The sequence below is a fragment of the Pelophylax lessonae genome, assembly GCF_965119305.1.
Source record: "Pelophylax lessonae genome assembly, chromosome: 5".
Taxonomy (NCBI): Eukaryota; Metazoa; Chordata; class Amphibia; order Anura; family Ranidae; genus Pelophylax; species Pelophylax lessonae.
Genome location: NC_138772.1, coordinates 327,859,076 through 327,885,624, shown reverse-complemented (window position 1 = coordinate 327,885,624; position 26,549 = coordinate 327,859,076). Strand labels below are relative to the sequence as shown.

Here is a 26,549-nt window from a genome sequence, read left to right as displayed (position 1 = left end):
GGGGTCCACATATCTTTTTATAGATTAGCTCATTTTATTTGCACTATATATATGTATTTAAATTGATTGATCAGGCTCATTACATAGAATATTTGCCTTAAAGTTGTCAATTCTCACATATACCGAGTGAAGTGAACAGCTGGTGACAGACAGAGATGAAACAAATCATCCTACATAGGTTTTATTAGTTTATCTGCAGTCTTCCTCTCTCTACACACTTTCAGAAGTGCAGATTGGGTTATAAATCTTTCATCATCTGTGTCAGCACAGAGGAGGGGGCAGGAACGGAACACCCAGCAGAACTGTGTTGTGAATAGACAAACTCCGTTCTGAGACGTCTCTCCCGCCCCCCCCCCTACCGACACAAATTTATTTCATGTCAGGAAAACTTATCAGAGGTGACTCATGCTAATAACAGAGGAATGAAGCACCAGAGAGAAATGACACTTAGAGCTTTGAAGAGAGAGAGAAGTAAACACTACAGATATATGTGCTTTGTTCAAAATCCATGACTAGGGGATTTTGAGCCACTTTAGGATATAACCATAATTTTAAATTATCTCAAAATCTTTAAAATAGCTCTTTTAATATATGGTCATATGTATATTAGCTTAAACATGGCAAAAAAAAAAAGTGTTTCTCCAATTAAAGTTTACACACTGGTAATTATATTACCTTAGGAATAGTTAACATAGTTAGTTTGACTTTTTCCAATTCCTGTCAATATGGTCCAAACAAGTCACAGACACACAAGTACCAAAAGGTCAGATAAAATTGTCCAGTTTAGTCAGCCTGTCCCTGAAGCAGGTGACATGAAGTAATCAAACACGGTCTGTCCCATAGAAATCAAAGTAGTGATGGAAATCCATCATAACTGCAGGTAGAGCACAAGTCTAATGTCTATGGGAATCTTATAAAATCGTGTGTCCATGCACACTGTAAATGTTGCCAGCTCATCTGTAAGATGGAAAAATTACACAGCAAGTACTCTTTAGACATTGCTGTACATTATTTGCCTTTCTTCGTCTTTGCGGTCTTCTCTTTTCTTTTTTTCACGTGTTTCGGGACCTTGTTTTTCCTCTTTTCTCTCTGTGCTTCTTTCGCCAGTTTCTTCCTTTCCTATTAAAAATAGGAACACTTCGTGAAAAAACAAGCTGCATGCGGGTCTTTTTAAAGCAACAGGGAGCCACGTAGGAATTCACACAAACAAGAAGAAGAAAGGCGAGGCTTAATGTGACAGTATAAAACAATTTGGATGGAAACAAAGTAGATGTTTCTGCAGTTAAAGAAAACAGCAAGCAAAAAAAGATTGGAACCGTAGGTTTAAACAAGCCATGTTGATACAATTGTTGAATGCAGCTCTGGAAACAGGGGTCTCTCTCCCCCACCCCTCCCCCCATGCTCCTGCAGTGGTTTGTGAGAATAACAGATTTTCATTCTATGGAAAGCCTGTCTGCATCAGGATAAGGAAGAACATTTTTGACGAAAGTGGTTTCAATGAAAGCTTTTTACTTGCTCACAGGAATATGGTGGTGTTCTTGCTGTGGGGGAATAAAATTCCCTTTCACCCTGCCCTAATCACCCCCCCCCCCTCTTTTTCCACCTTTTTCTTTCCTCTCTCTCTATGGTGGCTCCATCTGCAGCTGGCTGTAGATTGTCCTCTGTTAAAAAATGGTTTGGATAGGATGGGGGTTGGCTAGCAGATGATTCTTCCAAGAGATTTACTACCACTAGATATCTCTGTATTGGCTGTGGAATTATCCATTGATTGGTTGTATTGATATGCCTACATTCTTATTTGTCTTTTAAAAAGTAAAGAATGTAAAAAAAAAAAAATACATGTAAAATACATTTAAAAAAGACTGGAACATTTTCCAGGTTCTAAAAACATTTCATGAGGGAATTTACTCTTGGGATATTATATTAAATACAAATATCTTGTTTTCACGATATTTGTAAGAAAAAATGCTGTAACATAAAAATTACAATTTGCAGATCTAATCAAATGTTACTATTATACAATTGTACAAAGTGGTAAGGAAGCAAAATACTAGAGCAGTGATGGCCAACCTTGGCACCCCAGATGTTTTGGAACTACATTTCCCACGATGCTGAACTACACTGCAGAGTGCATGAGCATCATGGGAAATGTAGTTCCAAAACATCTGGGGTGCCAAGGTTGGCCATCACTGTACTAGAGTGTTCATTTGTCGTCTTCCATAATACCAGTCTTCCAAAATAATCCAATTGAAGACCAAGCCTTTTCTGGCACTTTTTGTTCACAAGTTTAAATCAATATTTGTTGCTAGAAAATTACTATATATATATATATATATATATATAATATAGTAATTTTAATATATATATATTTTTTTTTTTTTTTTAGCAGAGACCCTAGGCTATAAAATGGTGATGTTTGCAATTTTTATGTCACATAGTATTTGTGCATTTTAATGAATTAAAAAAAAAAGGAAAAAAAAAAACAACACATATATACCTCAACTTTTTTTGTAGAATATGAAAGATGGTGTTACACCAAGTAAATAGATACCCAGCATGTCAGGCTTTAAAATTGTGCGTGGAACGGCGACAAACCACAGCATTAAAAAATCTCTATAGGCGAGGCTTTAAACACCTTTACAGGTTACCTGCTTAGAATTACAGAAAAGGCCTTGTGCTAGATTTATTTCTCTCGCTCTAATGTTGGCGGCGATACATCACGTGTGGTGCGAACACTGTTTACATACAACTGTGCACAACTTGCGTATGTGTTTGCTTCTGCGTGCAAGCGCAGAGCGATCAGGCATTTTTTTTTATATATATATATATATATATATATATATATATATATACACACACACACACACACACATATATATATATACATACATACATACATACATATATACATACACATGCATACATACATACACATGCATACATACATACACACTGTCCCTTTAATTTTTATTTCATTTTTATTTCTATTACAAGGAATGTAAATATCCTTTGTAATAGCAATAAGGATGACAGGGCCTCTTTCTGGAGAGATCTGGGGCCAAAAAGACCCCAAACTTCTACTTTACCTTTAAAAGCAAAATATCAAAAAAAAAAAAAAAAAAAAAACAATAAATGATTTTTTGTTGGACGTTTTGCTTTGAAAAAAATTGTTTACTTCTACCCTGGACTGGAAGTGCCGTCATGACGTTGCTCCTGTCCTCCAAGGCCAAAGAGGCCATCTAGTCTTTTATCGCCTCTGTGACGCACTACTTTGATGCGACTTTGATCAAAGCTGCACTTAGTCGCTACCTTTCCACTAGTGCAACTTTACTCTGGATCAAAGTCGCATCAAAGTAGTGCAGGCACCTTTTTAAAGTCACTGATTTTCAAAGTGGCAAAGATGGGAACGGGTGCCTTGAAATCAATGGGCTGTAACTGGTCATGTGACTTAATGTGTCCAAAATCGCATGAGAAGTCGCACTAGTGGAAACGGAGCCTAAAACTCATTAATCGCATGTAATGAGCAATAGAAAATCGATCTATATCCTGCTAAAGTTTCAAAAATGTTCCTTTGTACCCTACTTTTTTCATATATTGCGCTGGTCACGTGACCCCCCCCCCCCCCCCTCCCCCTGGAGAAGCTGCTAGCCTAAACGATGCAATGAAGACAGGAGGAGATCATGGTGAAGGATAGGAGAGATGGGGGCTGGGCAGGTTTAGGCATGCCTGCCTAAGACATACCGACAACCTTTTCAGGAAGTGAAAGACAGCTTAACAAATTCAGATAAAAGGGAGATAGTGGTGTCGGTGAAGAACAGGAAGAAGCTGTTTGTCTAGTTTAGATAAGACTTTCTAAGCTACACAAGCAGCTAGCCAGAAAATGAATAATATCAAAGATATTTAACATACTATTAATAGGAAAAACATTTCATTTTTGACTGCAGTTTTCCTTTAACTACTTCAAAACCGCCCACAGTACATTTACGTCATTACTTTGACGTAAATACTGTTGTTATGGCAGCAGGTAGCTGGCATAACCCCGGTATTTTTATGTACTGCGTGCGATTCTGCGTCTAAAATAAAATTTTGTCCCAGCGGCTGATATGCCACAGGATAACTTTTAAAGGTGGCAGGAGAGGCCCCTGCCCCCCGCAGCTTCCCAGTTGTCCTCTGGCTCACTGGACCTGTCGGTTAGCCCTGAGATGATCTAATGCAAGGGTCTTCAAACTATGGCCCTGCAGCTGTTCGGGAACTACAATTCCCATCATGCCTAGTCATGTCTGTAAATGTCAGAGTTTTACAATGCCTCATGGGATGTGTAGTTCTGCAACAGCTGGAGGACCGTAGTTTGAGGATCCCTGATCTAATGTGTTGGGTGCCTGGGCAGAAAGCCGAGTGAGGGCAAGATAGCCCACAATCAGCTCTATGCCCTTGGAGGACTGGAGCGATGCCAGTTGTCACTTCTGCCTTCAGGGGGTGATGATTTTTTTCTTCTCTTAAAAGGCAAAATTACTTTTTTTTTTTTGCTTTTAAAAAAAGGTAAAATGTGAGATCTGAGGTCTTTTTGACCCCAGATCTCTCAATAAAGAGGCCCTGTACTGCTTATTTCTATCAAAGGAATGTTTACAAAAATAAATAAAAATTTAAAAGACAGTGTAAAAAAAAAAAAATCGCTAGAGCAAGAGCAATAATTCTAGCACTATACCACCTCTATAACTCTAAACTGGTAACATATTTAAATCGCCGCCTATGGAGTTTTCTTAATAATAGTAGTTTGCCGCCATTCCACGAGCATGCACAATTTTAAAGCATGACATGTAAAGTATGTATTTACTCTGGCCTAACATCATCTTTCACATTATACAAAAAAAAATTGTGCTAACTTTACTTTAATGCATTTTTTAACAAAAAAATTATGTTAGTAAGACCGCTGCGCAAATACAATCTGACATAAAATATTGCAACAATCGCCATTTTATTCTCTTGGGTCTCTGCTAAAAAATATATCTATATAATGATTGGGGGTTCTAAATAATTTCCTAGAAAAAATACTCATTTAAACTTGTAAGCCAAAAGTTCCAGAAAAGGCCTGTTCTTAAAGTGGTTAATCTTTATTTGTGGGTGATTTAAAGCAGTTGAATCTTTAACTGATTAATTGCAATACATAAATTGAGTTTGTACATCAAAAAGATAATTTGAGTAATCTGAGTGAGGCAGAACATCAGGACTGATTGCACGGATGCAATTTCTGGACTCCAATAATGGCAGTCACAAGATAATTTTGAATATGATCTGTTTTATAAGCGGTCTCATAAAAACAATGAACTCGGCCACTCACTTTTTTATCCATCTCTAGGTTAGGCATCTGATCTTTCCGGTGAACTTCTTCTTCAGAGTCTGAAGCAGACTCATCTCCACTGGGACCATCTGAATCAGAGTCGTCCTGCTGCCCATGATCAGCGCTCTGCAGCAGAGCTGGTATCTGCACACACAAAATGAGGACCTTACAAATGTTCTACATGTAGCCTATGCTTCATCAGCACAGAGCTACTTTTTTTTTCCCCTCATTTGATAACATTTTTTTAAGGATTTTTGTTCGGCAAATTTAGGTCTGGTCTTTTTTTTTTTTTTTTTTGTTTACTGAAAATATCGGCTTTATACAACACAGGATTCACAGAAGATTATAAGAGTATACGACATGGTGTTTTAACAAGCGAGGAGATCAACTGTAATGTAAATGAAGCGAATGGCTGAGTTGCTCCAAAGTACAGCATTGCATTTAACAGTTTGCCTAAAATCCCATGAACACAGAGATAACAGGTAAATACACACACTCAAACTTATAACAAAATAAACATGTATTATTTATACAGCTTTGCTCTGGTTCACAAGGAAACAGGATTGTAACAACATACAAAAACAACCATCAGTCCAAATAAAGAGGCTTAAAGTAGAACTATAGGCAACCCCCCCATTTTAGCAAGGGAGGGTTATAACCCCTTTCAGATGTTTCATTCTGTGTGTCCCATTGCAGAGATTTCCCTTCACTTCCTATCCCACAGGCAAATAGGAAGGGAGAGAAAACTGCAAATTTAGGGAATTCCTTGGGGACCCCCAGGTTACCAGTGTGACGGTACTCCTCATCACTGGGAGTGAAAGACAGATACTCAATGGAAACGGAGAATAGGATACTGTGTATTGTATTTCAGGAGCTCGAGGACCGCCGTCTGCTAGTTAATTGGCTCAGGTTGATTGAATCATTGTCATCTGTTAGTTGCGGAGTGGAAATAGTATACTGTTTGTGTCGGTTGTTCTTTAGATATGTTAATTATATTTCTATATACAATTTAATCTGCATATAATAATGTAATCAGGCAACCCCTGACCTGATGGAGTAGTTTAATCAGGAGGAGGAGTGCTCATGTGTGTATATCTCTTTGTGCCTGTGTTTGAATAAACAGTTTTTATTCTGGAAGGTTCCAAAACATATACAAGCTTAGTTGTTGGCTAGCTTTGTATGGGGGTGGGTGGGAAAATCTGATAGGTTCACGACTGGGAGGAAGCCGAATACCGATGGAAGTCCACAAGTATAGTGTGGGTTGCAGTTCCGTTACAACCAGAACTAGTGTCCCCACTGAAGATTTCCCCTCTTACTTTTCTGGGCACAACCTAAAATTTGGGATTTTCTTTTACTTTCACTTTTAATGGTAATGGTAAGCAAGACAAATAGAGAGGGTGAATCTCCTTAACGGGGGCACAGACAGCAATAAAAAATTGACAAACGTTCTAACCCCTCTCCACTTTATCCAAAACTAAAAAAAAAAAAAAGTTATGCCTTTAGTTATACTTTAAGTGAACTGCTTGTGTATGGAGGACTTTATAGACAACTTGACAACTGTGCAACAAAATGTAAATCTATGCCTATAAGCAAATTTTTTTACCATTTCAGCACCCGACAAGTCTTTCTTTAGGCCAGTGACGGTCTGATAGAGAATCTACAAAGAGAAAAATAGATTGGCTTATTCATATACACTTGCCTCTTGGTACAGGAAACCTCATCTTTGCCAACAACCAATCGACCGATCAGGATCACCAATTGTGTGGATAACTTTTTAGTCTAATGACTTTGTGAGAAGGATTGCAGATATCTGATTATGTAGCAGTGGGGAAAGGAAACAGAAGAAAAGTAACACCACAAACAGACCAGCCAAACAGCACTGTCACACAGGGACGAGCCCTCAGTCCTGTGAATTAATCTAAATTATGACCTTGAGATTACACATGCTTCCAGCTTCCTCCCCTGATGGACAGAAGAAGCAGTGGGGGAGCATAAAGATGTGAAGTGTGTGCAGCTGGTGGGGTCACTATTAGGACTCATTCTCGCCATATGTGCAGAAAATTTTTTTTAAAAAAAAACGCGCAGACTCAACTTGACTCGCATTGAATATTTTGGGCTTGGTCATAACAAGTACAGAGATATGCATATGTCTCTGTAAGGGCACAAAAAAAAAAAAAAAAGTTTTCGGTGTCATGTTCACACCATGACACTGCTGCCACTGATTTTTTTTTCTGCGCAGAAAACTTCACACGTCACAGCACATTTCTGTGCAGAAAGTAACAAAAAAAAAAAAAAAAAGAAATCACACACGATACCAGTGATGTGGTTCAGAAAAACTCCTGTCTGCACATCTTGACAATGAGGCCTTAAAGTGAACCTGTTGTATTACCTTGCATGAACAAAGCATCAATTTGCTAAGCTCCTGACGAGTAAAGTTTTAGGCTTGGACTATTTAGGCTTGGACTAAGTAGCTAAAGCTGAATATGGCAGAATTCTAAACCCTTTTTAAGTAAACCTGCAGTTATAACTTCAGACTATATCAGATGTTTGCAAAACTCAAAAAGGGCTTAATGTAAAAGTATTCTCTTTGCTACGAATGGCTAGTAATTGTAAGCTGCATTTAAATACTGAAGCGGAGTCAACAATGCAATCAGCACCACACAATCTCAGAACAGTACCAACCTAAAGTTCCCATTTTACTTATTGTTCCCCCTTTGACAGTTACCAGCCAACACTGTCTGTGCTTCCTGTCAAATCTGGCTGTCACTAACAGCTTTGGTCCTGCGGTGTCTGATAATGTGATCACTAGGTCAAGCCATGACAGTGATTGCATGCAGGCTTAAAGCTTCATTCCCAAAAAAACTTTCAGCTTGCAGAGGAGACTGAAGCCTGAAGATAGCAGCGTGGATCTGTTTAATTCTATATGCCAACTACAATAAGGCCTTGTGCACATTGGGCATTATCAAAATGTCAGTAGAAAGCTGTAGAAGGAGTTTTTCAGCTTTTTTGCAGTAGCATTTTTTTAACAAAATCTATACTCCCACAAAAGCTTATGGCTCAAAAACCTTGTTAGCACCAAAAAAACTAGTTTTTCAGCGTTTTTAGCTTTTATCAGAGTTAGAGTGTTTTTACAGCTGAAAAACGCCTCCTAAAACCCTCTAGTTTTGGGGTTTTACAGCCAGAAAACGTCCCTGCCAAAAACTGCTGATAACAGCCTATGTGTGCATGGACACATTGGATAACATGCTGGGGAGTTTACTGGCTGCAGAAAAAAAAAACGTCTGACGCCAAAAGCAGCAGCTGTAAAAACATCCAGTGTGCATGAGGCCTAAGGCTACATTCACACCTGAGCGTAGCGTTTTTCGCGCGTTTTTTACCGCGATTTTACCGCGATTTTTGCGGCGTTTTTTACCGCGATTTTTACCGCGATTTTTGTACAGGCGTTTTTAGATTGAATAGAGATCAATGGAAAACGCCTGTAATCTGCCCAAAAAGAAGCTCATGTACTTTTTTGAGCGTTGGGCGTTTTGTAAACAGCGTCAAAACGCTCAGATGTGAACAGGGGCCATTGAAATGAATAGGATTTGTCTTGTTGGGCGTTTTGAGAGCTGATCCTAGAGCAGAAAAACGCCCCAAAAACGCCCCAAAACGCCTAGATGTGAACGGAGCCTAAGGCTCCGTTCACATGTAGGCGTTTTTGGGGCGTTTTTCTGCTCTAGGATCAGCTCTCAAAACGCCCAACAAGACAAATCCTATTCATTTCAATGGCCCCTGTTCACATCTGAGCGTTTTGAAGCTGTATACAAAACGCCCAATGCTCAAAAAAGTACATGAGCTTCTTTTTGGGCAGATTACAGGCGTTTTCCATTGATCTCTATTGAATCTAAAAACGCCTGCACAAAAATCGCGGTAAAAATCGCGGTAAAATCGCGGTAAAAAACGCCGCAAAAATCGCGGTAAAATCGCGGTAAAAAACGCGCGAAAAACGCTACGCTCAGGTGTGAATGTAGCCTAAGAGTATTAAAAAAACATAACAAACAAATAAAAACTATGTGCACATATTTGTAAATTTAATCAATTTATACTGACTGCTATGTTTTGTCTAGGTATCTAGGTATTAAATGTTCTCTGGCGCAGATAGATTAAATTTATAGGAACAGCTTCTCTTATCTTTACTACCAGTATAATAAAGTGAACCTGTGTTTTGCCCATGCAAGGCAAACAAAGAGGTTTGCTTAACCCTTTTTCCGCCACCCACATAAGGAATAAATCAGTGACAGGACTGACCTGTAAACGGATTCCGGGCTATATAGCAGCCTGAAGGTCGTTTACATTTTCTTTGAAGACGGTCATCAATATATTAAAAAAAAAAAAAGAAAAAAAACTAGAAGTAAAGGGGTTAAACCAGTGGTAGTTAGCCTTCCTGACTAATGGGCCATACACACCATAAGATTTTCTGAAGACTTTTTCCTTTAGACTTACCAAAACCATATAATATGAGGTCAAACCTAAACTCGTTCAATTTGTATGCAATCTGGCAGGCCCTTGCACTACATAGAAAAGGTAAATCTGAAGGAAATCTAACCACAAAAATTGGATAGTGTGTATCCAGCTTTAGGGGTCCACAGGTGTGGACCTAGGCATGATAAAAGGGCTGTGCCTAATATTCACCAAATATTTTGCTACAGAAAACTGTCAGACTTCACGCATGCTATAGAAGCGGTTTGGAATTGCAGAAATGCTCCAAGAGACATTCATAAACTGGAGACATATTACAAGAGAGTGCTAAAGATCTTTGCTATAAAAAGTGACTTTATAATCAATCCTTCTGTGCTCCCCGCTGTCCCCTTAAAAATTACTTGTGCCACAAATGATATTCACTCAGCAAAATCCAAAAAGAAGACAGAGGAAACAAAAACACTGAAGAGGAAAGAGGCGGACAGCACAGAAACAAATAAGATGGTGTGAAAAAAACAAATATTTCCCAAATCATCTTCCAGGACAGCCTTGTGAAAGAAGATTGGCTCCATCTTCAACATAAAACACAAACCAGAAAGATTAAAAAGCCCCTCCCTTTGCTTCATCCTCAGTTGTTTTGGGGTTCTTACCATTCAGAAGTACACTTTGTCATGTTTGTGTTTTTTCTCCTGGCTCTAATAATTATGGCTGTCAGGGTCCCCTCAGATGACTAGGTCCTGGTGTGCCTGTGTTCCTGGCCAAGTTTCTTACCTGAAGGTTTTTTTCCCTGAAGACATGTGCTGGACCTTGCTGCTTGACTGATGAAGGCAACTGCAGCAGCCGGTTGCTTTTTTGGCCTGCTCCTTCTGGTGTGGGGTAGTGGTGCTGACGGTCATCAGTCCTCCTGCAGGGTTACATTTTTCCAGCAGTATAGTGCCTCTGGGCAGGTCCCCTGTATGGTAGGCCGAGGAGGACCAGAGAGATGCCAGCTCTGTTCCGGGACCAACCAGATAAGACACACTTCCCGATGAGCCGGATATGTTCTTTCTTCCAGCCACTTAAAAGCGTGAATGTCCACATCCCAGCGCCATTCTATTCCAGGTTCTGATTACTGAGAGGAGCTGGCATCAGGGTGGCATTGGGCCAGTGAATACGAAGGGCTGCAAGAGTGAAGGACATTCTGCTGTGGGTTGTAGGATGTGTGCAGGGCCTAGACAGCAAGCCTCCAAATGAATCCCCCTATGGATCAAGGTGGGTAGTCATCAGCAAGCAATAAAGTCTCCCGGGCATGCTAGATTAGGGTCCACTTCTACTTTCAGAGCTTTACTTCCGAAGGTAAGCCCACCTGAAGTACCTTGTAATTATTGCTTTAGGTTACTGGGCTCTCAGCAATGCTTCTCTACTCATATTTTTAAGGCCTATTAACATGGAGGTTGTGAAATTACGCTTTCTAATTCATATAGCAAGCTTCGTATGAGAAAGGTGTCCTGCTTAAAACAGGATTAAAGTCTGCTGATTGCATAAAGGTTTTTATGATGTCCATGTGTTGGGGAACTGATATGCTTGGATTGTACACTTTTAAGTTGTTGTTTGTTTGCCTCACCTTGTAATGGTGGATTCACATGTGGTGGCTGCAGTTTGCAGTATCATGGCTAACTGATTACCCTATGCCCATCCAAGGATCCACCTCTCCTGTCCTTATTTCACCAGAGAGACAAGCAGCTTCTTATTTTGGGTCATGCATGCCTTGGCATTTCTCTGTGTGCATCAAAAATGTTTTATGAAATACATCTCTTCCAGCATGGTAAGCTCTGTTATTTGCTTTCACCTGCACCTAATCTAAACTAATCACCATTTTGTTTTCACCTGCACTAGACTGGAAGTCCCAGGGATTGTGGAATTTGTAGTTTCTTCACAGGAGGTGACTGTCTTTAGTCTACAGAGGCCATGCATTAACCTGTGCAGTGCCATGTGGCTTGCCTTAGGTTTCAAAGAATCAGAAACATCTGACAATGGAATGTAAAGATTTATTCTACTACAGACTCTCTGTACAGACCAACAAATTACACCAAGGATCTACATTGTCATTGTACATCTTAGACAGAAGAAAGGCTGGTAGGTAGATTTATAATGCCTTTAACCACTTAAGCCCCGGAGGATTTGGCTGCTAAAAGACCAGGGTTTTTTTTGCGATTTTTTACTGCGCGACTTTAGCGGACAATTGCGCGGTCGTGCGACGATGTACCTAAACTAATTTGATGTCCTTTTTTTCCCCACAAACAGAGCTTTCTTTTGGTGGTATTTGATCACCTGTGCGATTTTTTGATCATGCGCTATAAACAAAAAAAGAGCGTCAATTTTGCAAAAATAATATTTTTCACATTTTTTTATATGAAATTCCCCAAAAAAAAAAAATGTAAAAAAAAATCAAAATTTTTTAACATTTCCGGCCAATTTGTTTTATGCTACATATGTTTGGTAAATAAAAAAAAAAAAAAAAAAAAAAAAAAAAAAAATCGCAAAAAGCGTATTTTGATTGGTTTGCGCAAAAGTTATCGTGTTTACTAACAAAGGAAAAGATTTGTCATTTTTGGTGTTTTTTTTTAACGTGTAATGGCGGCGATCTGCGATTTTTTTTTTCGGTACTGCGACATTGCGGCGGACAGATCGGACCCTTGACTGACATTTTTGACACTTTTGGGGGTACCAGTGACATTACTGCAGTAATCAGTGCTATACATATGCACTGTTACTGCAAAAATGACACTAGCAGGGAAGGGGTTAACTTTATTGGACAGGGAGGGGTTAAGTGTGTCCTAGGGGCGTGATTCTAACTGTGCAGGGACATTGCTATTGGTATAAAAACAAAGATCAACGGTCCTACATAGTAGAACCGTCTGATCTTCATTTTTACACCAGGGAGAATGACGGGCGGCTTGTTTACATAAGCCGCTCCGCCTTTCTCCCTTCACCGGAGCGATCGTAGTGTGACCGGCGGACATCGGGTCCGCCGGTCACACGCACTGACTTGTCAGTGAACGAGCCGCGGCGGGCGCGCGCCCGCCCGCAAGTCAGTGACAGGCGAGTGACGTATCCATACGTCACTCTGCCTGGCCGGAGCTGACCGCCGCAGTATATAGTCGTGCGGCGGTCTGCAACCGGTTAAAGGGGGTTAAGGTTGGGCTATGCTTTCCCTCTATCTTTGCTACCCCTAGTAATCAGGACCATCATCCAGGATCAAGCTTCAAGGAGTTAATTCCAAAAGCTCCTGCGTACAAAAAGGAGCTGGGTCTCGGCTCTGAAGTCTCTGGCAGTCGGTTCTCCCGTGACTCTACAGAGTTGTACAGATTTATCATATCTGAACTCTCGACTTTTCCGCTTGATGGCTTGGAGGCTGAAAGGACAATTACTGGGAGAAGAGGATGTTTGGAAGGGGGATTAACACACTTCTCCTTCGCTGTCAAGGAAAAACCAGGAAACTAAACACTAAAGTTTGGAAGACGTTTTAATTCCTGGCCAAAAAAAAAGGCATATAGTTATATTCAATTCCTACAGTTCTAGATTAACTCCAGGAAGGAGTTAAAAAGGGTTTATTTCCCTAAGGTGCAGGTGGCCATTTTGGGTTTTCTGGAAATAAGAATAACAAAGATGTATCCAACTTCTAGTCTTATATAGTGATCCCATCTAGGGCTTAGTGACTCCTAGAGTACCATGGCCTAAAGGATTAGAGATGCAGTACTATTTCAGCAATCATCAGTTCTGGCCAGGTATTACCTGCTAGTATTAGGGCTCACTACTAAAAAGTCAATGGCCTCACCAGAAGCAAAGAGGGCAGGTGCTTCGAGGGAAGAAATCTCTGATGCTGAGGTATGAGCCTCAAGCCATACTTTCAGGAAGCGCTACCATTCGGAAATGTTGTCCAGCCAAGACTTGTCCTTCGGAAAGGAAGGTGTTACAGGCATTAGTCCCCTCCTTAAAAAGTTATGTTTACATGTTTATCCTCTCAAGTAGCTGTCCTGGATGATTTTGGAAAACCATGGTTACACTTACCGATAATGGTATTTCCAAGAATCTTCCAGGACAGCGTCTACATTCATACACAGATGTTTTTGGTGTTGGTGGTTGAAAATTGTTACATTTTTACCTTAAAATTCCCCTCGTGTACACTGGTGGAAGTTCTTCACTTCAAACAACTGAGGATAAGGGAGGGGCTTTTCAATCGGTTTCTGGATTGTGTTTCCAGTTGAAGGCAGAGCCAATCATCTCTCAAGTAGCTGTCCTGGAAGATTCTCGGAAATACTGTTACCAGTAAGTGTAACAATGGTATATACTTAGTAGAACCCAGTCTAAAGAACATTTTCCTTTAATGGCCTAATTAAGAACCCACGTAAGGCCTTAGGGCTGCATTTTGGGTACCAGGGAGGTAAACACTGGCTTTATTTCCTGCATATAATAGCTTTATCTTAATTTCCATCATCTGGTTTTGATGCCTTGACAGATGGGAAATACAAAGTACTTCTGGGTATGGGGAGAATGTTGCACTTTGTCCTTCTTCCAGGATGTAGCACTAGGTGGTTAAGTAGGGAAATCATCAGACCCAAGAACTCAGTTAGGGGTGGAGAAAGTCCTAAGCCTGTGCAAGTTCCAACTGTAGTGACTTAGAGCTTACATAGGGCTTTTTCGCTTTTCTCCAATGGCTGGATAGAGCAGGAGGGGAGCAGAGCGTAAGAAAGCACAGGCAGCTTGGCAGACTACCATTAAAGGTAACCTGTTGCTTTCCCCATCAAAAGCTCACTTAAAATGTAACACATATCACTTACAATTATTGCTATAAAAGGAAATTAAATAAAAACCATTATGTTATTACATCACAGCTACCTACAAATCTGCAAATCAATAAACTCAGATACACTAGGTTAAGTTCCTCACATTATCATGTTGGGTGTTCAATGAAAGGTCCTCTTCTTTTAAGTTCTGCATTACTTCAACATCCCTTTCAAAGTTTTTCACCTCATTCAGAGTTCGGGGAATATATGCCTTCTTAAACACCTATAAATAAAAAAAGAGTGATAAAAATATATGACAGATCTAATTTCACAGATATTGTAAGACCTGCAAAAGTCAAAGGTTTCATTTAGCAATCCGTTTTTTTTTTTTTCTGTTTTTGCTAGAATCCAAAAAATATTACACCCATCACTTGTCATACGTGGAAGACACACAGTTTATCCAGACACAGGCATGACAGACTATAGCATTAAAACATTACATTTTTAAAAACTGTATCCAGTTTCAAACAATAAAGATTAATGTTTTGTAAAATTAAAGTAATTGTAAAAGAAAAAAAATTAAAAAATACACCACACAAACGTCCCCCGCTGGCGCACTGGGCCCCTCTCCTGCTTGCTGTGTGCTTTCTCCCGAGCCGGCTCTCTGTGTCCCTAAGAGACAGAAAGCACGTTCAGCCCCACCCCACTGGCGGTGATTGACAGCAGCGGGAGCCAATGGCTCCAGCTTCTACATCTCAGTCAATCAGGAGGGAGAGAACTGGGAGAGTCTCGGGTCTCGTGCAAATCACTGGATCGAGAGCGGGCTTAGGTAAGTATTAAGGGGGGCTGGGAGGGGACCTGCACACTAAAGATTTTTCACCTTAATGCATCCATTCCTCCTTTTTCCACCATCTTTGCAGACCTTCAAACCAACAGAGTCCCAGTGGAGGCCAGGCCCAAGCTTTTAAATTAGCAGTCCTCAAACCTAACCGCACATAAGGCTACCATCCTCCTCCAAAATATATTCCAGGGGAATCTTTCCATCAAAACCAGATTTTCGTAAACTTTTTAGGACACCCCAATGCCTCATATATCATTCTACAAAGAGGGATATCTGCATTAATCATTATTTTTCATGGTCTACATTAAGGTGATCAGTATGTAGCCATCTCCTAGCAATCAATTTCTTCACATAAAAGAGAAAAGTAGTCATACATTTCTTTGTGGCATTATTCATCTCCCCATTTTCAATAATCTTTAACAGGTGTAGCACATCCCACGTAGGAGCTGCAGATGAACAGGGATCCCCCACTCCTGCACAACCAGGCACAATGAATCTTCACAGGCACATAAAGTCGGAAAACAGTCAGTTGTTGTTTTAGTAGGGGGTTTATAAACTTGGATGGGGATAGGGAGTTTATGGGATGCCCACTTGACTTTAAACAGGAACTTCAGGGACAATTTCCTATATACAGACTCCTCTTCAATTTTCCTCCTGCACACACTTCTGCTGAATCACTCCTGGTGGAACTGACAGACACCTTGTCAGGTAAGTAACTGCCCTTCCAGGCAGGAACTCACAGTCTCTTAAAATAGCACACGTGGAGTGAAACGGTGTGTAACCTTTCCTTCTGCTTCCTTTGTGGCCACTGATCCCAGCACAACTTGTTAAGGCAATGCTAGCCCCCCTGGCGGGAGCTGCTTCTTTCCCCAGTCCCTCCCTCTTAGGCTGCCTCTACACCAGCGCACCAAACTGACTCTCTGGAGATCTCTCAGGGAAAAGGTGGAAGATTAAGCCCATCACTGTCTTTAAGGGAGACTGGCAACATGCGGCAGTCTCCCCCCTTTGTTAGTCCCCACAAGTGTTGAATTACTCACTCAGTCCTCTCATGCTCCTGTGCCTCCAGGAAAGCTTCCTCCCTTTGTGTTTCTGGCAGGATCTATCCAGTACCCGAGCCCCGGCCCAAGACAGGACACCCCCCAGGCTAGGGGGTACCCCTTGGGGCCACCGACAGTTTCCGTCTTCCACCTGACTACCCCACCCACTATCTTCCAGAACATTCTCCAACACTCTGGAAACAAGGAGGCACCAGGGGGCTGCTGAGAGGAGTCATCCAGCCCAAAACACGGCTATACTTCTAGCACACATTGGAGGGTGCTACACCAACATAAAGGATTACAGATGTTGGGGAAGCCAAAGTTACAGTGCATCCAGAAAGTATTTAAACACTTCACTCTTTGCACATTCTGTTATGTTACAGCCTTATTCCAAAACTGATTAAATGTGTTGTTATTCTCAAAATTCTACAAACAATATCTCATACTGACAACGTGAAAAGAATGTTTGCAATCTTTGCAAATTTATAAAAAAAAAAAAAAAAATCACATGTACATAAGTATTCAAAGTCTTTGCTCAATTTATTGAAGCACCAATTAGAGACTGAAGTATTTTTTGAGTATGATGCTACAAGCTGGCACACCTATTTTCGTGTAATTTCTTCCATTTTTCTTTGCAGGACCCCTCAATCCCCTCAGGTTGGATGGGGAGCATCTGTGCACAGCCATTTTCAGATCTCTCCAGAGATGTTGAATTGGGTTCAAGTCTGAGTTCTGGCTGGACCACTCAAGGACATTAACAGAGTTGCCCTGTAGCCACTCTTTGTTATCTTGGCTGTATGCTTAGGGTCGTTGTCCTGTTAGAAGATGAACCTTTGTCCCAGTCTGGGGTCCACAGTGCTCTGAAGCAGGTTTTTCATCAAGGGTGCCTCTGTACATTGCTACATTTCACTCTCCCTCGATCCTGACTAGTCTCCCAGTTCCCGACGCTGAAAAACATCCCCACAGCATGATGCAGCCACTACCAACCTTCACTATATGGATGGTAATGGCCAGGTGATAAGTGGTGGCTGGTTTCCTCCAGACATGACGTTTGCTATTCATGCCAAAGAGTTCAATCTTGGTTTCATCAGACCAGAGAATTTTGTCTCTCATGGTCTGAGAGTCCTTCAGGTGCCTTTTGGCAAACTCAAGGCGGACTTTCGTGTGCCTTTTATGGAGGAATGGCTTCCGTCTGGCCACTCTACCATACAGGCCTGATTAGTGGAGTGCTGCAAAGATGGTGGTTCTTCTAGAAGGTTCTCCTCTCTCCACAGAGAAACACTGGAGCTCTGTCAGAGTGGCCATCAGGTTTTTGATCACTTCCCTGACTAAGGCCCTTCACCCTCAATTGCTCAGGTTTAGCCAGGCAGCCGGCTCTAGGAAGAGTCCTGGTGGTTGCAAACCTTTTTCCATTTACGGATAATAGAGGCTACTGTGCTCATTGGGACCTTCAATGCTGCAGACATTTCTCTGTACCTTTCCCAAGATCTGTGCCTCGACACAATCCTGTACCAGAGGTCTACAGACAATTCCTTGGACTTCATGACTTGGTTTGTGCTCTGACATGCACTGTTAACTGTGGGACCTTATACAGACAGATGTGTACCTTTCCAAACCATGTCCAAACAACTGAATTTACCACAGGAGGACTCCAATCAAATTGTAGAAACATCTCAAGGATGATCAGTGGAAAGAGGATGCATCTGAGCTAAACTTCGAGCGTCATGGCAAAGGCTGTGAATACTTATGTACATGTGATTTTTTTAGTTTTATTTTTTTTAATAAATTTGCAAAAATTCCAAACAAACGTCTTTCAAGTTGTCATTATGGGGTATTGTTTGTAGAATTTTGAGGAAAATAACTAATTTAATTCATTTTGGAATAAGGCTGTAACATAACAAAATCTGGAAAAAGTGAAGCACTGAATTTTTCCCAGATGCACTGCCATAAACTATGTCACTTGAGACTAAAGCAGCCTATCATTGGAACAGCCCCACGCCATATGTAGAAAGGACCGACACCTGGCACTTGTGACATACTGCATTATCACTTTTTTGGATTTTTAAACAGAGTGTAATTTGTTTGATGTAGATATCGCAGCTAAATCACCCTGTCATTAGATGCAATAACTGTGGGTATGTAGGTACGTAAAACTTACAGCTACATCTCCTCTGACAACTCTGGTACAATACTTTGCCTCCTGTCACAAGCTCTCTGTACCAATTACTCATTAGAAGAGGTCAATACAGTGTAATACCTAGATATACATTTACCATGGTCTGCCTCCAAAATTACTATCTGCCATTTAGTAGTGGAGAGGGCAACCTCTCCCTTTATAAACGGTTTAGCTGCAGCATGTTTAAGTTGAACATATTTATAGGCACATGACTTTCTGACTGCAACTCCACAAATTAAATAAATGTGTCCCCCAAAAACAGGTGATGAACATATCTAATATGTGCCCACAAGAATCCATCATTCAATAAAAAATTCCCTCAAGGTCGGATTAAACCATAAAGGAGTGTTAGGGGACAGGGTAAGGTTTCACGTACACCAACAGCTCCAAAAGTTTAAGGTCAGAAGCTTTTGGCGTGTTTTTTTTTTTTTTTGCCAAAGCTCCTAAATGCAACTCTGATAAAAGCCTACATGTACATTAACACAGAGGCTTTCATAGAGTTTAGGAGCTGCTGCGGTTAGGTAAGGTTCAAACTCCCTCTCCTGAACTCGGAAGAATCGCATTTTGACCGCCGGCTCGAGGAAAATACAAAACGTGTGTTGTGTTTTCCCGTGGCAAATGACGGCCAAGTGTACATGAACCTAAGAGATGTATCTGAAAGCCGCTGAACACACAAAAAATATTTTCCTTTGCAAATATATAACCTCCGCACCCTCTAGTGACGGAATCTCTCTTCTGCATAACACATTTATCAGAGTCTCATACAATGTAGCCGCAGCCACCTCCACTGGTACAACAGCGTTGTTCAACTGCAGAAACAATCTCAAATGTAAGCAAATGAATTGAAAAAGGTAAAAAGTACCCCCCTCAAATCAGGTAATGCCAACCCCTCCCCTTCCCTAATGAATGGGCGATTTCAACAAGCCCATGGAGATCCTAGGGACTGAGAACCCCACAGAAAAGTGAGCAGAAGGCATTAAATGTATTTAAAAGTATCACTGGCAATATACAACGGTGAGTTAGAAAGAATTTATAAAAACTTAGGGAGAAAAACCATCTTAACAGATTATTCTTGCCCATAGGAGAAAGCGGAAGATCCCTCCACCTCCTACTCCTGTCCTTGCATGCATGAATAATCAAGAGCAGTATATTAGCGCTAACGTTTTTAACTGGGATTTGGACAGTAATAACCAGATATCTAAACTGGTAAAATACTGGGATTAAGCATGTGAGGGAAACCAGCACTATGGGAAAACTAGCTATAGTAAAAAAAACTAGATTTGGTTCAGTTCTTTACTAAATTCTGAATAATCCCCAAATTCCTGAATTAAGGATCAAGCTTTGGTCAAGAAGGAGTCCAGGTCCTGCAAGCACAACATGTATTCAGCTTATAATGACACGCACTCCTCTTAGACCCTACCCGCCTTTTGACATCCCCTCTCAGTTTTGCAGCCAGTGGTTTAATGCCTAGTGCTAAAAAAAAAAAAAAGAGGCAAAAAAGGTGCACCCCTAACTGGTCACTCTAAATATAGGAAAGGATTTGAAAATGACACCATTGATCTTAAGCCTAGCCACGGAATCTGTAAACAATCCATGTTTTTTTAATCTCATAAATTTACTGAGGCGCATTTATTCATTTTCTGGTGGAAATTAGGAGTGTCAACATATATAAAGTCAGATGAAGTTGATTATAACCACCACCACCACCACTTTTGTGAAAACGCAACCAAATTCATGCTATAAAAATTAGGGTTGCACAGATACCGGTATCGGTGCTGATATTAGGCATTTGCAGGGGTATCGGTGAAAATGTACCAATACCCGAAACCGATACCTTCTAGCTGGATTTCCCTGCTCACAGCTGAAATGTAAAGAAAAGAATGGCAGCAGTTATTGGTTGTTAAGGAGCGGGGCCACCATGTCCTTTACCAATGACATTTCAGCTGTCAACAGGGGGTGTGTCTGACCAGAGAGGAAGAAGCCACTTAGCTCAGCGTTCCTGCCTTCCTGAGGTGTTCAGCAGCAAATGCAGCAACTTTCGAGGAGCAGATTCTGCCATCTAAGCTGCCTCCCGGGATCCTCTTTCACCTGGCTGACATGTGCGAAAGTCTTCCAAGCCCCCCCCCCCCCCCCAACGGTTTACCGACTTCTATCACTCTGCCGGCTAGCCAGGCAAGATGGCGCTGGCTGCATGCCTGGAGATACGGTCCACCTTCTCAGGACACTGGTGAGTTCCCCCCCCCCCCCCAATCTACCCCCCACCACATGAAATCCAGCCAAATCTAGGCAGAGGAGGGAGGAGGACACACAATCAGTTATGCAGCTTCAGGCGGATACTGGAGGGGACACAGCAGCACAGCCTACCCATTGATTCATTCCCTGCTGCTGACAACCCTATCTCAGAGCACACCATGAAAAGTGTGCTGCTCTTTCAAAGAAAATTTCTGTTCAACATTTTGTGTACCAACGATCTAATCCCCTGCTGTGCAGCTATTCCCCTACCCCCCACCCTGCCATCACTTAACCCCCTACCCTGCCTTTACTTACCTCCCAACTCCCCCCCACCCTCACATACCCCCCTACTCCCCCCACCATCACTTATCCCCCCCACCGTCACTTATTCCCCCACTATTCCTTTCCCCCCTACCCTCACTTATTTCCCTACCCCTCTCCTGCTGTCATCCAACTCCCTAACCCCCCCCCCCTTCCGCCCTCACCCAACTCCCTAACTGCCCCCCTGCCCTCACCCAACTCCCTAACCACCCACCCCCCCTCACCCAACTCCCTAACCACCCACCCCCCCTGCCCTCACCCAACTACTTACCCCCCCCCCCCCCCCAAACCACCCCTCTACCTAGGCGATATGTATCCATAATTGGTATCGGCGTGTACATAAAAAGAAAAAAGTATCAGGACTCGTAGTTAAAAAAAAAAAAAAAAAAAAATGGTATCAGTGCACCCCTAATATACATATACTATATTTACACATTGAAACACATCAATAAACCATGCAGCAGCACAAAATTGAAGCCACATTACACTTGCACCAATGTACTTTCAATTGTGCACAGGATAAACACTCGATACTCCAAAAAGTCAACACTGGAGTCTATACATATTCTGGAGAGTTTATTAAAAACAGAGTGGTCTAGTGCACAGCAGAAAGCAAACACATTTCACCTTAGAGATTTACTCATAGCTAGTCTGTTGTCAATGATGAGCTCATTGATAAGCTGCTTGGATCACTCCATTTTTGATAAAACTGCAGATTATTTAAGGACTCCACCATTGACTTTTTGGAATATCAAGTGGATGGGGCTGACAAGAGCCCAGCTGGGAAACCGATTGCATGAGGATAACAGCAAGAAAGTTGAGCTTATTGGTTTGGAGACACAGATTTACCACTATTTATTAGCACAAGTTATCAGATAAATATATCACAAAAATTGAGTTGTCATTTGAGCAGTAGGCAAGGAAAAATCCTCCAATGGGGACACTTGTTCCTGTAACAATATCACACTACAGCTGCATCTCACATTTTATTCATTTAGTTATTTTTTATATTAGTAAATGCAAGGCACTTACCTCTTCATCAACCTTATCTTGACTTGATCTTTCTTCTTCTGTTCTTTCAGCTGCTATCTTCATTGCCTATAAAACACCTATACTTAAGAATTATCATTTAACAGCGAAGGCCTTCACACAAAATCAATCATGTGTTGTGTAGAGCACAATACTTGCAGGGCAAGTGTAATAATATTAGAGTAGTATTAAACCCAAAACCAAAATGTAATATTTTGCAGCTTACCAATCATTAGATGTGGTGTCTTTTTTAGGCTTTTTTCTATTTTTTTCTCCCCCTGGTGATCTGACCAGTAACACACCTCCTGTATTATAGTGCCTCCACTCTGAATGAAGGAGCACAGGGGTACCTTTGGAAAGCAGAATTGCCAGTCTGGGGGGGAGGAGGGTGTTCAAGCTACTAGCACATTTGGATTGGTAAGCTGCAAAATAAATAATTGTTTTTGGGTTTACCACTTTAAAATTGTTGATCTCTAAAAAACTGGATTTTTGATTTACCAGAAAATCCATTTCTCTGATGTTCATTGACGGACACAGCTCCTGATCTTCTTAACCATTGGGTTATGCTGCCCCCTACAGGAGTAGGACACTAGGCAGAAAAAAAAAAAACTCTAGCTACACCTATGGGCAGTCCCCGGGGGTATATTCCCTCTCTCTGCTATAGGTTCCCAGTTTTGTTACAATCGGTGTCAGAAGAATTACAACTCCACAGAGGGGTGGGTGCTGTGTCCGTCAATTAACATCAGAGAAATTGATTTTACGGCAAGTCAAAAATCCCATTTCCTCTTTCATTCATTGACGGACACAGCTCCTGATCTTCTTAACCATTGGGACGTCCCAAAGCAGTGTTAAACATGAGGGGTGGGAACAGCGAAAAAGAAATTCCCAAGGCTAACCATAGCCAACCAGGTAAACAGAAGTTCACCTAAAAAAACAGTACACCCTCAAAGAGGACCAGGTCCTCTAAACAGCAGCCTGCAAAACCTTGCGGCCAAAGGAAGCATCCGCAGATGCCAACACATCCACTTTATAGAACCTTGTGAAAGGTTGGCCTGGGACACAGGGAAGGCAACACAACGTCTTCATTCAAATGAAAATCAGAGACAACCCAAGGAAGGAACAACAGACAAGGGCGAAGAACCACCAAGTAAGGTGGACAGGGCAACGCCGCCATTTCCGACACCCTGCGCGCACAGGTAAAAACCCCCAAAAAGGCCACCTTCAGGGACAGCGTAAACAGGGGAATCTCCTGAATATTCTCAAAAGGTGGCTTCTGGAGGTCTAAAAGCACCAAATTAAGGTCCCAAGGCGGCAACAGAGACCACACTGGAGTGGTCAAGTGTCTAATTCGCTGAAGAAAAGTACGCACCAAGAAGTATGTGGCCAAGGGCTGTTAAATGAAGACCGCTAAGGCCGCACCTGACACTTTATAGTACTCAAGGCCAGTTTTTGCTCACCCCCCGTTGAAGGAAGGTCAAAATCTGAGCCACCGAAAAGAGTGAGGCTGAACCCCAAGAGACTCACACCACGCAATGTACGTCTTCCACGTACAATGATAGATATTCCTAGAAGTAGATTTCTTAGCTTTTAACAGCGTTGGAATCACCAACTCAGACAAACCTCTAACCATCAGCACCTGGCGTTCAACAGCCAAGGCGTCCAAGCCAGCGACTGTAAAGCAGGATGGTAAATTGGTCCTTGGGACAGCAGATCCTCCCTGAGAGGAAGTTTCCAAGAAATGTCGGCGACCAGTCACACCGAACCAGATCGGCATACTAAGCCCAGCGAGGGCAGTCCCAGAATCTCCCTTGCAGGGACCTTGTATGGAACTGTGCAAACGGAACCGCCTCAAAGGTAGACCCCCATCAGGCCCAGAACCCGAATGCAAGTCCGGAGAGATTACCATTTGCTGGACAGCAGGAGATGAATTACAGCCTGCAGTTTCAGGAGTTTGTCTCTGACTAAGGCTGAGTCCAAAGTCAGACCCAGATAGTTCAGCTTTGTGGACGGAACCAGAGCAGACTTCTGAAAATTCAGAATCCAGCCAAACACCCTCAAGCTCGTATGGTGATTTCCAAGGTTTCCACCAGAGCAGTAAGAGACTCCGCTCGCAGAAGGAGGTCATCCAAGAAGCCCACTACCACGATCCCCCATAGGCGTAACAATGCTAGCAACTGGGCCAGCACTTTTGTGAAGACCGGAGGAGCAGAGGCGAGACAAAAGGTAATGACATTAACGGATAATGCTCCTCTGCCACGGCAAAGCAGAGCAAACGCTGGAGACCGACACATATTGAAATGTGAAGGTAAGCATCCCAAGAAGTGCCCACGTCCACCCCAAAACCCTCCAGGGAGGGAGGGGGGGACCGTTACTATACCAGGAACCAGACGGGCGCGATCCAGATGGAACCTTCTCTTGATCTAAATGGAGGGCTGTCGGCCAGGAGGAACGTATGCGACCTCGCGAGGAGTTTAACTCTTAGGCCAGCCCCCGTCCGGTGGGGCGACGTCACAGCTGACATAACGTGGAGCCTTTAAGGTATGCGCACACTCCCTGGCCAGACTGGGGTGACCATCCGGCAGTTGATTGTAGATTTCACAGGAAAAAATCCAGGAGAAATAATTTCCATCTAAGAAGAAAATGCCAGGACCAGAGATCCCAGCAAGGAACTAGATCCTTACTCCTGACTAGGCACAAAAAAAAAAAAAAAAAAAAAACAGTAACTATAGCAGAGAGAGGGAGTATACCACCTGGGACTGCCCGTAGGCGTAGACAGACTTTTTTTCTGCCTAGTGTCCTACTCCCGTAAGGGGCAGTATAACCCAATAGTTAGGAAGATCAGGAGCTATGTCCGTCAATGAACGAAAGAGAAAACAACATTTGTTTTCCTGCCACTTTTTTCTATGCTTACAATGAATGAAAAATCTGCATATTAGGGAAATATGGCATAGCGAGTACAAAAGTAAATTTATGCAAACATTATAAAAAAAAAAAAAAATGTCCTCACTGAAAATACACTTGTGTTTCTTTTTGAGTGCGACTTTGACAAAGCTGTAGTAAAACATTGGGGGGGGGGGGGTGCATGTTTAGGAGAGATTAATTTAAACCTACAGGTAAGCTTTATTATAAGCCTACTTGTAGGTAAAAATATTGAGTTTACTACCACTTTAACTAAATATCATAAATATTCTACATCAACTAAGCTAGCAAGGCTCATTTATTCAGCGCTAAAATCAGACCAGAATAGAGAGGATGGAAATGCTCTGTAAATATTATATTATTGCAGTACAGGAGATATAAAAATGCTTTGGGCTGTATATGGCCCAGAGAAATGCAACCTACCAAGTTCCCTTAAATATTTTATGTTATAAACACACCTACTAACCAGATCATTAATTTTAACAGCAATCTACCTATATGATAATGTGTAAATGTAACTTATCTCATTTATGTTTCTTACCAGTAAGCGCTTCTCTTTTTGTGTAGACATCGAAATACCCCAAGACTGCTGCTGGAAGCCACCATTTCGGATGTGATGTGCAACAGGCTCAGAGCTGTTACTCAATTGAAACTCTATAGCACTCTACAGCAGCCTTTCCTAAACATTCTCAACCCTTGAAACAATTTCCAGGTATCAGGGAACCCTTGCTAAGCTTAATCCATCAAGGGGCATTTGGAAAATGCCCCTTATATTGGTGGCTAGCGGAAAGAATGCCCCCTTACAGTGGTACTTCTAACGTCACCCTTGGAGCTATAAAGATCATTGGTGGCATGCTAATAGCTCCAGCAAATGCTGAAGGGCCTTGGATTTGGAGGGCACCATCAGATGAGAGGTCAATTAGCGACAGCTCAAGAACTCCTGGCAAACCCTGGTTGAGAAGGGTTTCTTTATAGTATTATCCTTTGACCCTCCCCATAAGATCTACATAAAATAAAATGTTATGTAGGGAGATGAGGGGAGGGGCAGAAGAGCTTGGCCAACAAACAATTGCTAGACACCCCCCAAAAAATAGAGCGCTATCATGTGGAAATAGTTTGCAAACAAGCTAAGAGGCACGCTGCAAGTTCATAAATCCTTTTTGCAAATGAGAGAAAATACTGGCAATAAGCATTTACATAACTACAATTTGTTTATGCTATTACCTGAACTTTTTTAAGTCGGTGACAAGGTTTCTTTATCCACTTCAATGCCCCTGGACGTATATATACAGCCTCGTATTGAAACAGTTATATTAGGATCATGACTGCAGCTACAGTCATGGTGCTGGTATTGTTTTCCTAGATCCTGCACATTGTAAAAGTAATCCTAGCAGCTACACAGCTGCCGGATTACTTTTACAAGAGGTGGAAG

General features: G+C 41.8%; 1 protein-coding gene across 1 annotated transcript in view; it reads right to left on the bottom strand.

Moving 5' to 3' along the window:
- Positions 1-728: 728 nt before the first annotated feature.
- Positions 729-26,549, bottom strand: part of RIOK1 (RIO kinase 1) — a 56,636-nt gene continuing 30,815 nt past the window's right edge. Inside the window, exons 13-17 of the mRNA XM_082259206.1 lie at positions 22,202-22,267; positions 14,726-14,845; positions 6,942-6,995; positions 5,339-5,482; positions 729-1,119 (exon numbers count right to left, since the gene is read on the bottom strand). Coding sequence (XP_082115332.1) covers positions 1,009-1,119; positions 5,339-5,482; positions 6,942-6,995; positions 14,726-14,845; positions 22,202-22,267 — 495 coding nt within the window. The 3' untranslated portion in view covers positions 729-1,008. The remainder of the gene's footprint in view (positions 1,120-5,338; positions 5,483-6,941; positions 6,996-14,725; positions 14,846-22,201; positions 22,268-26,549) is intronic.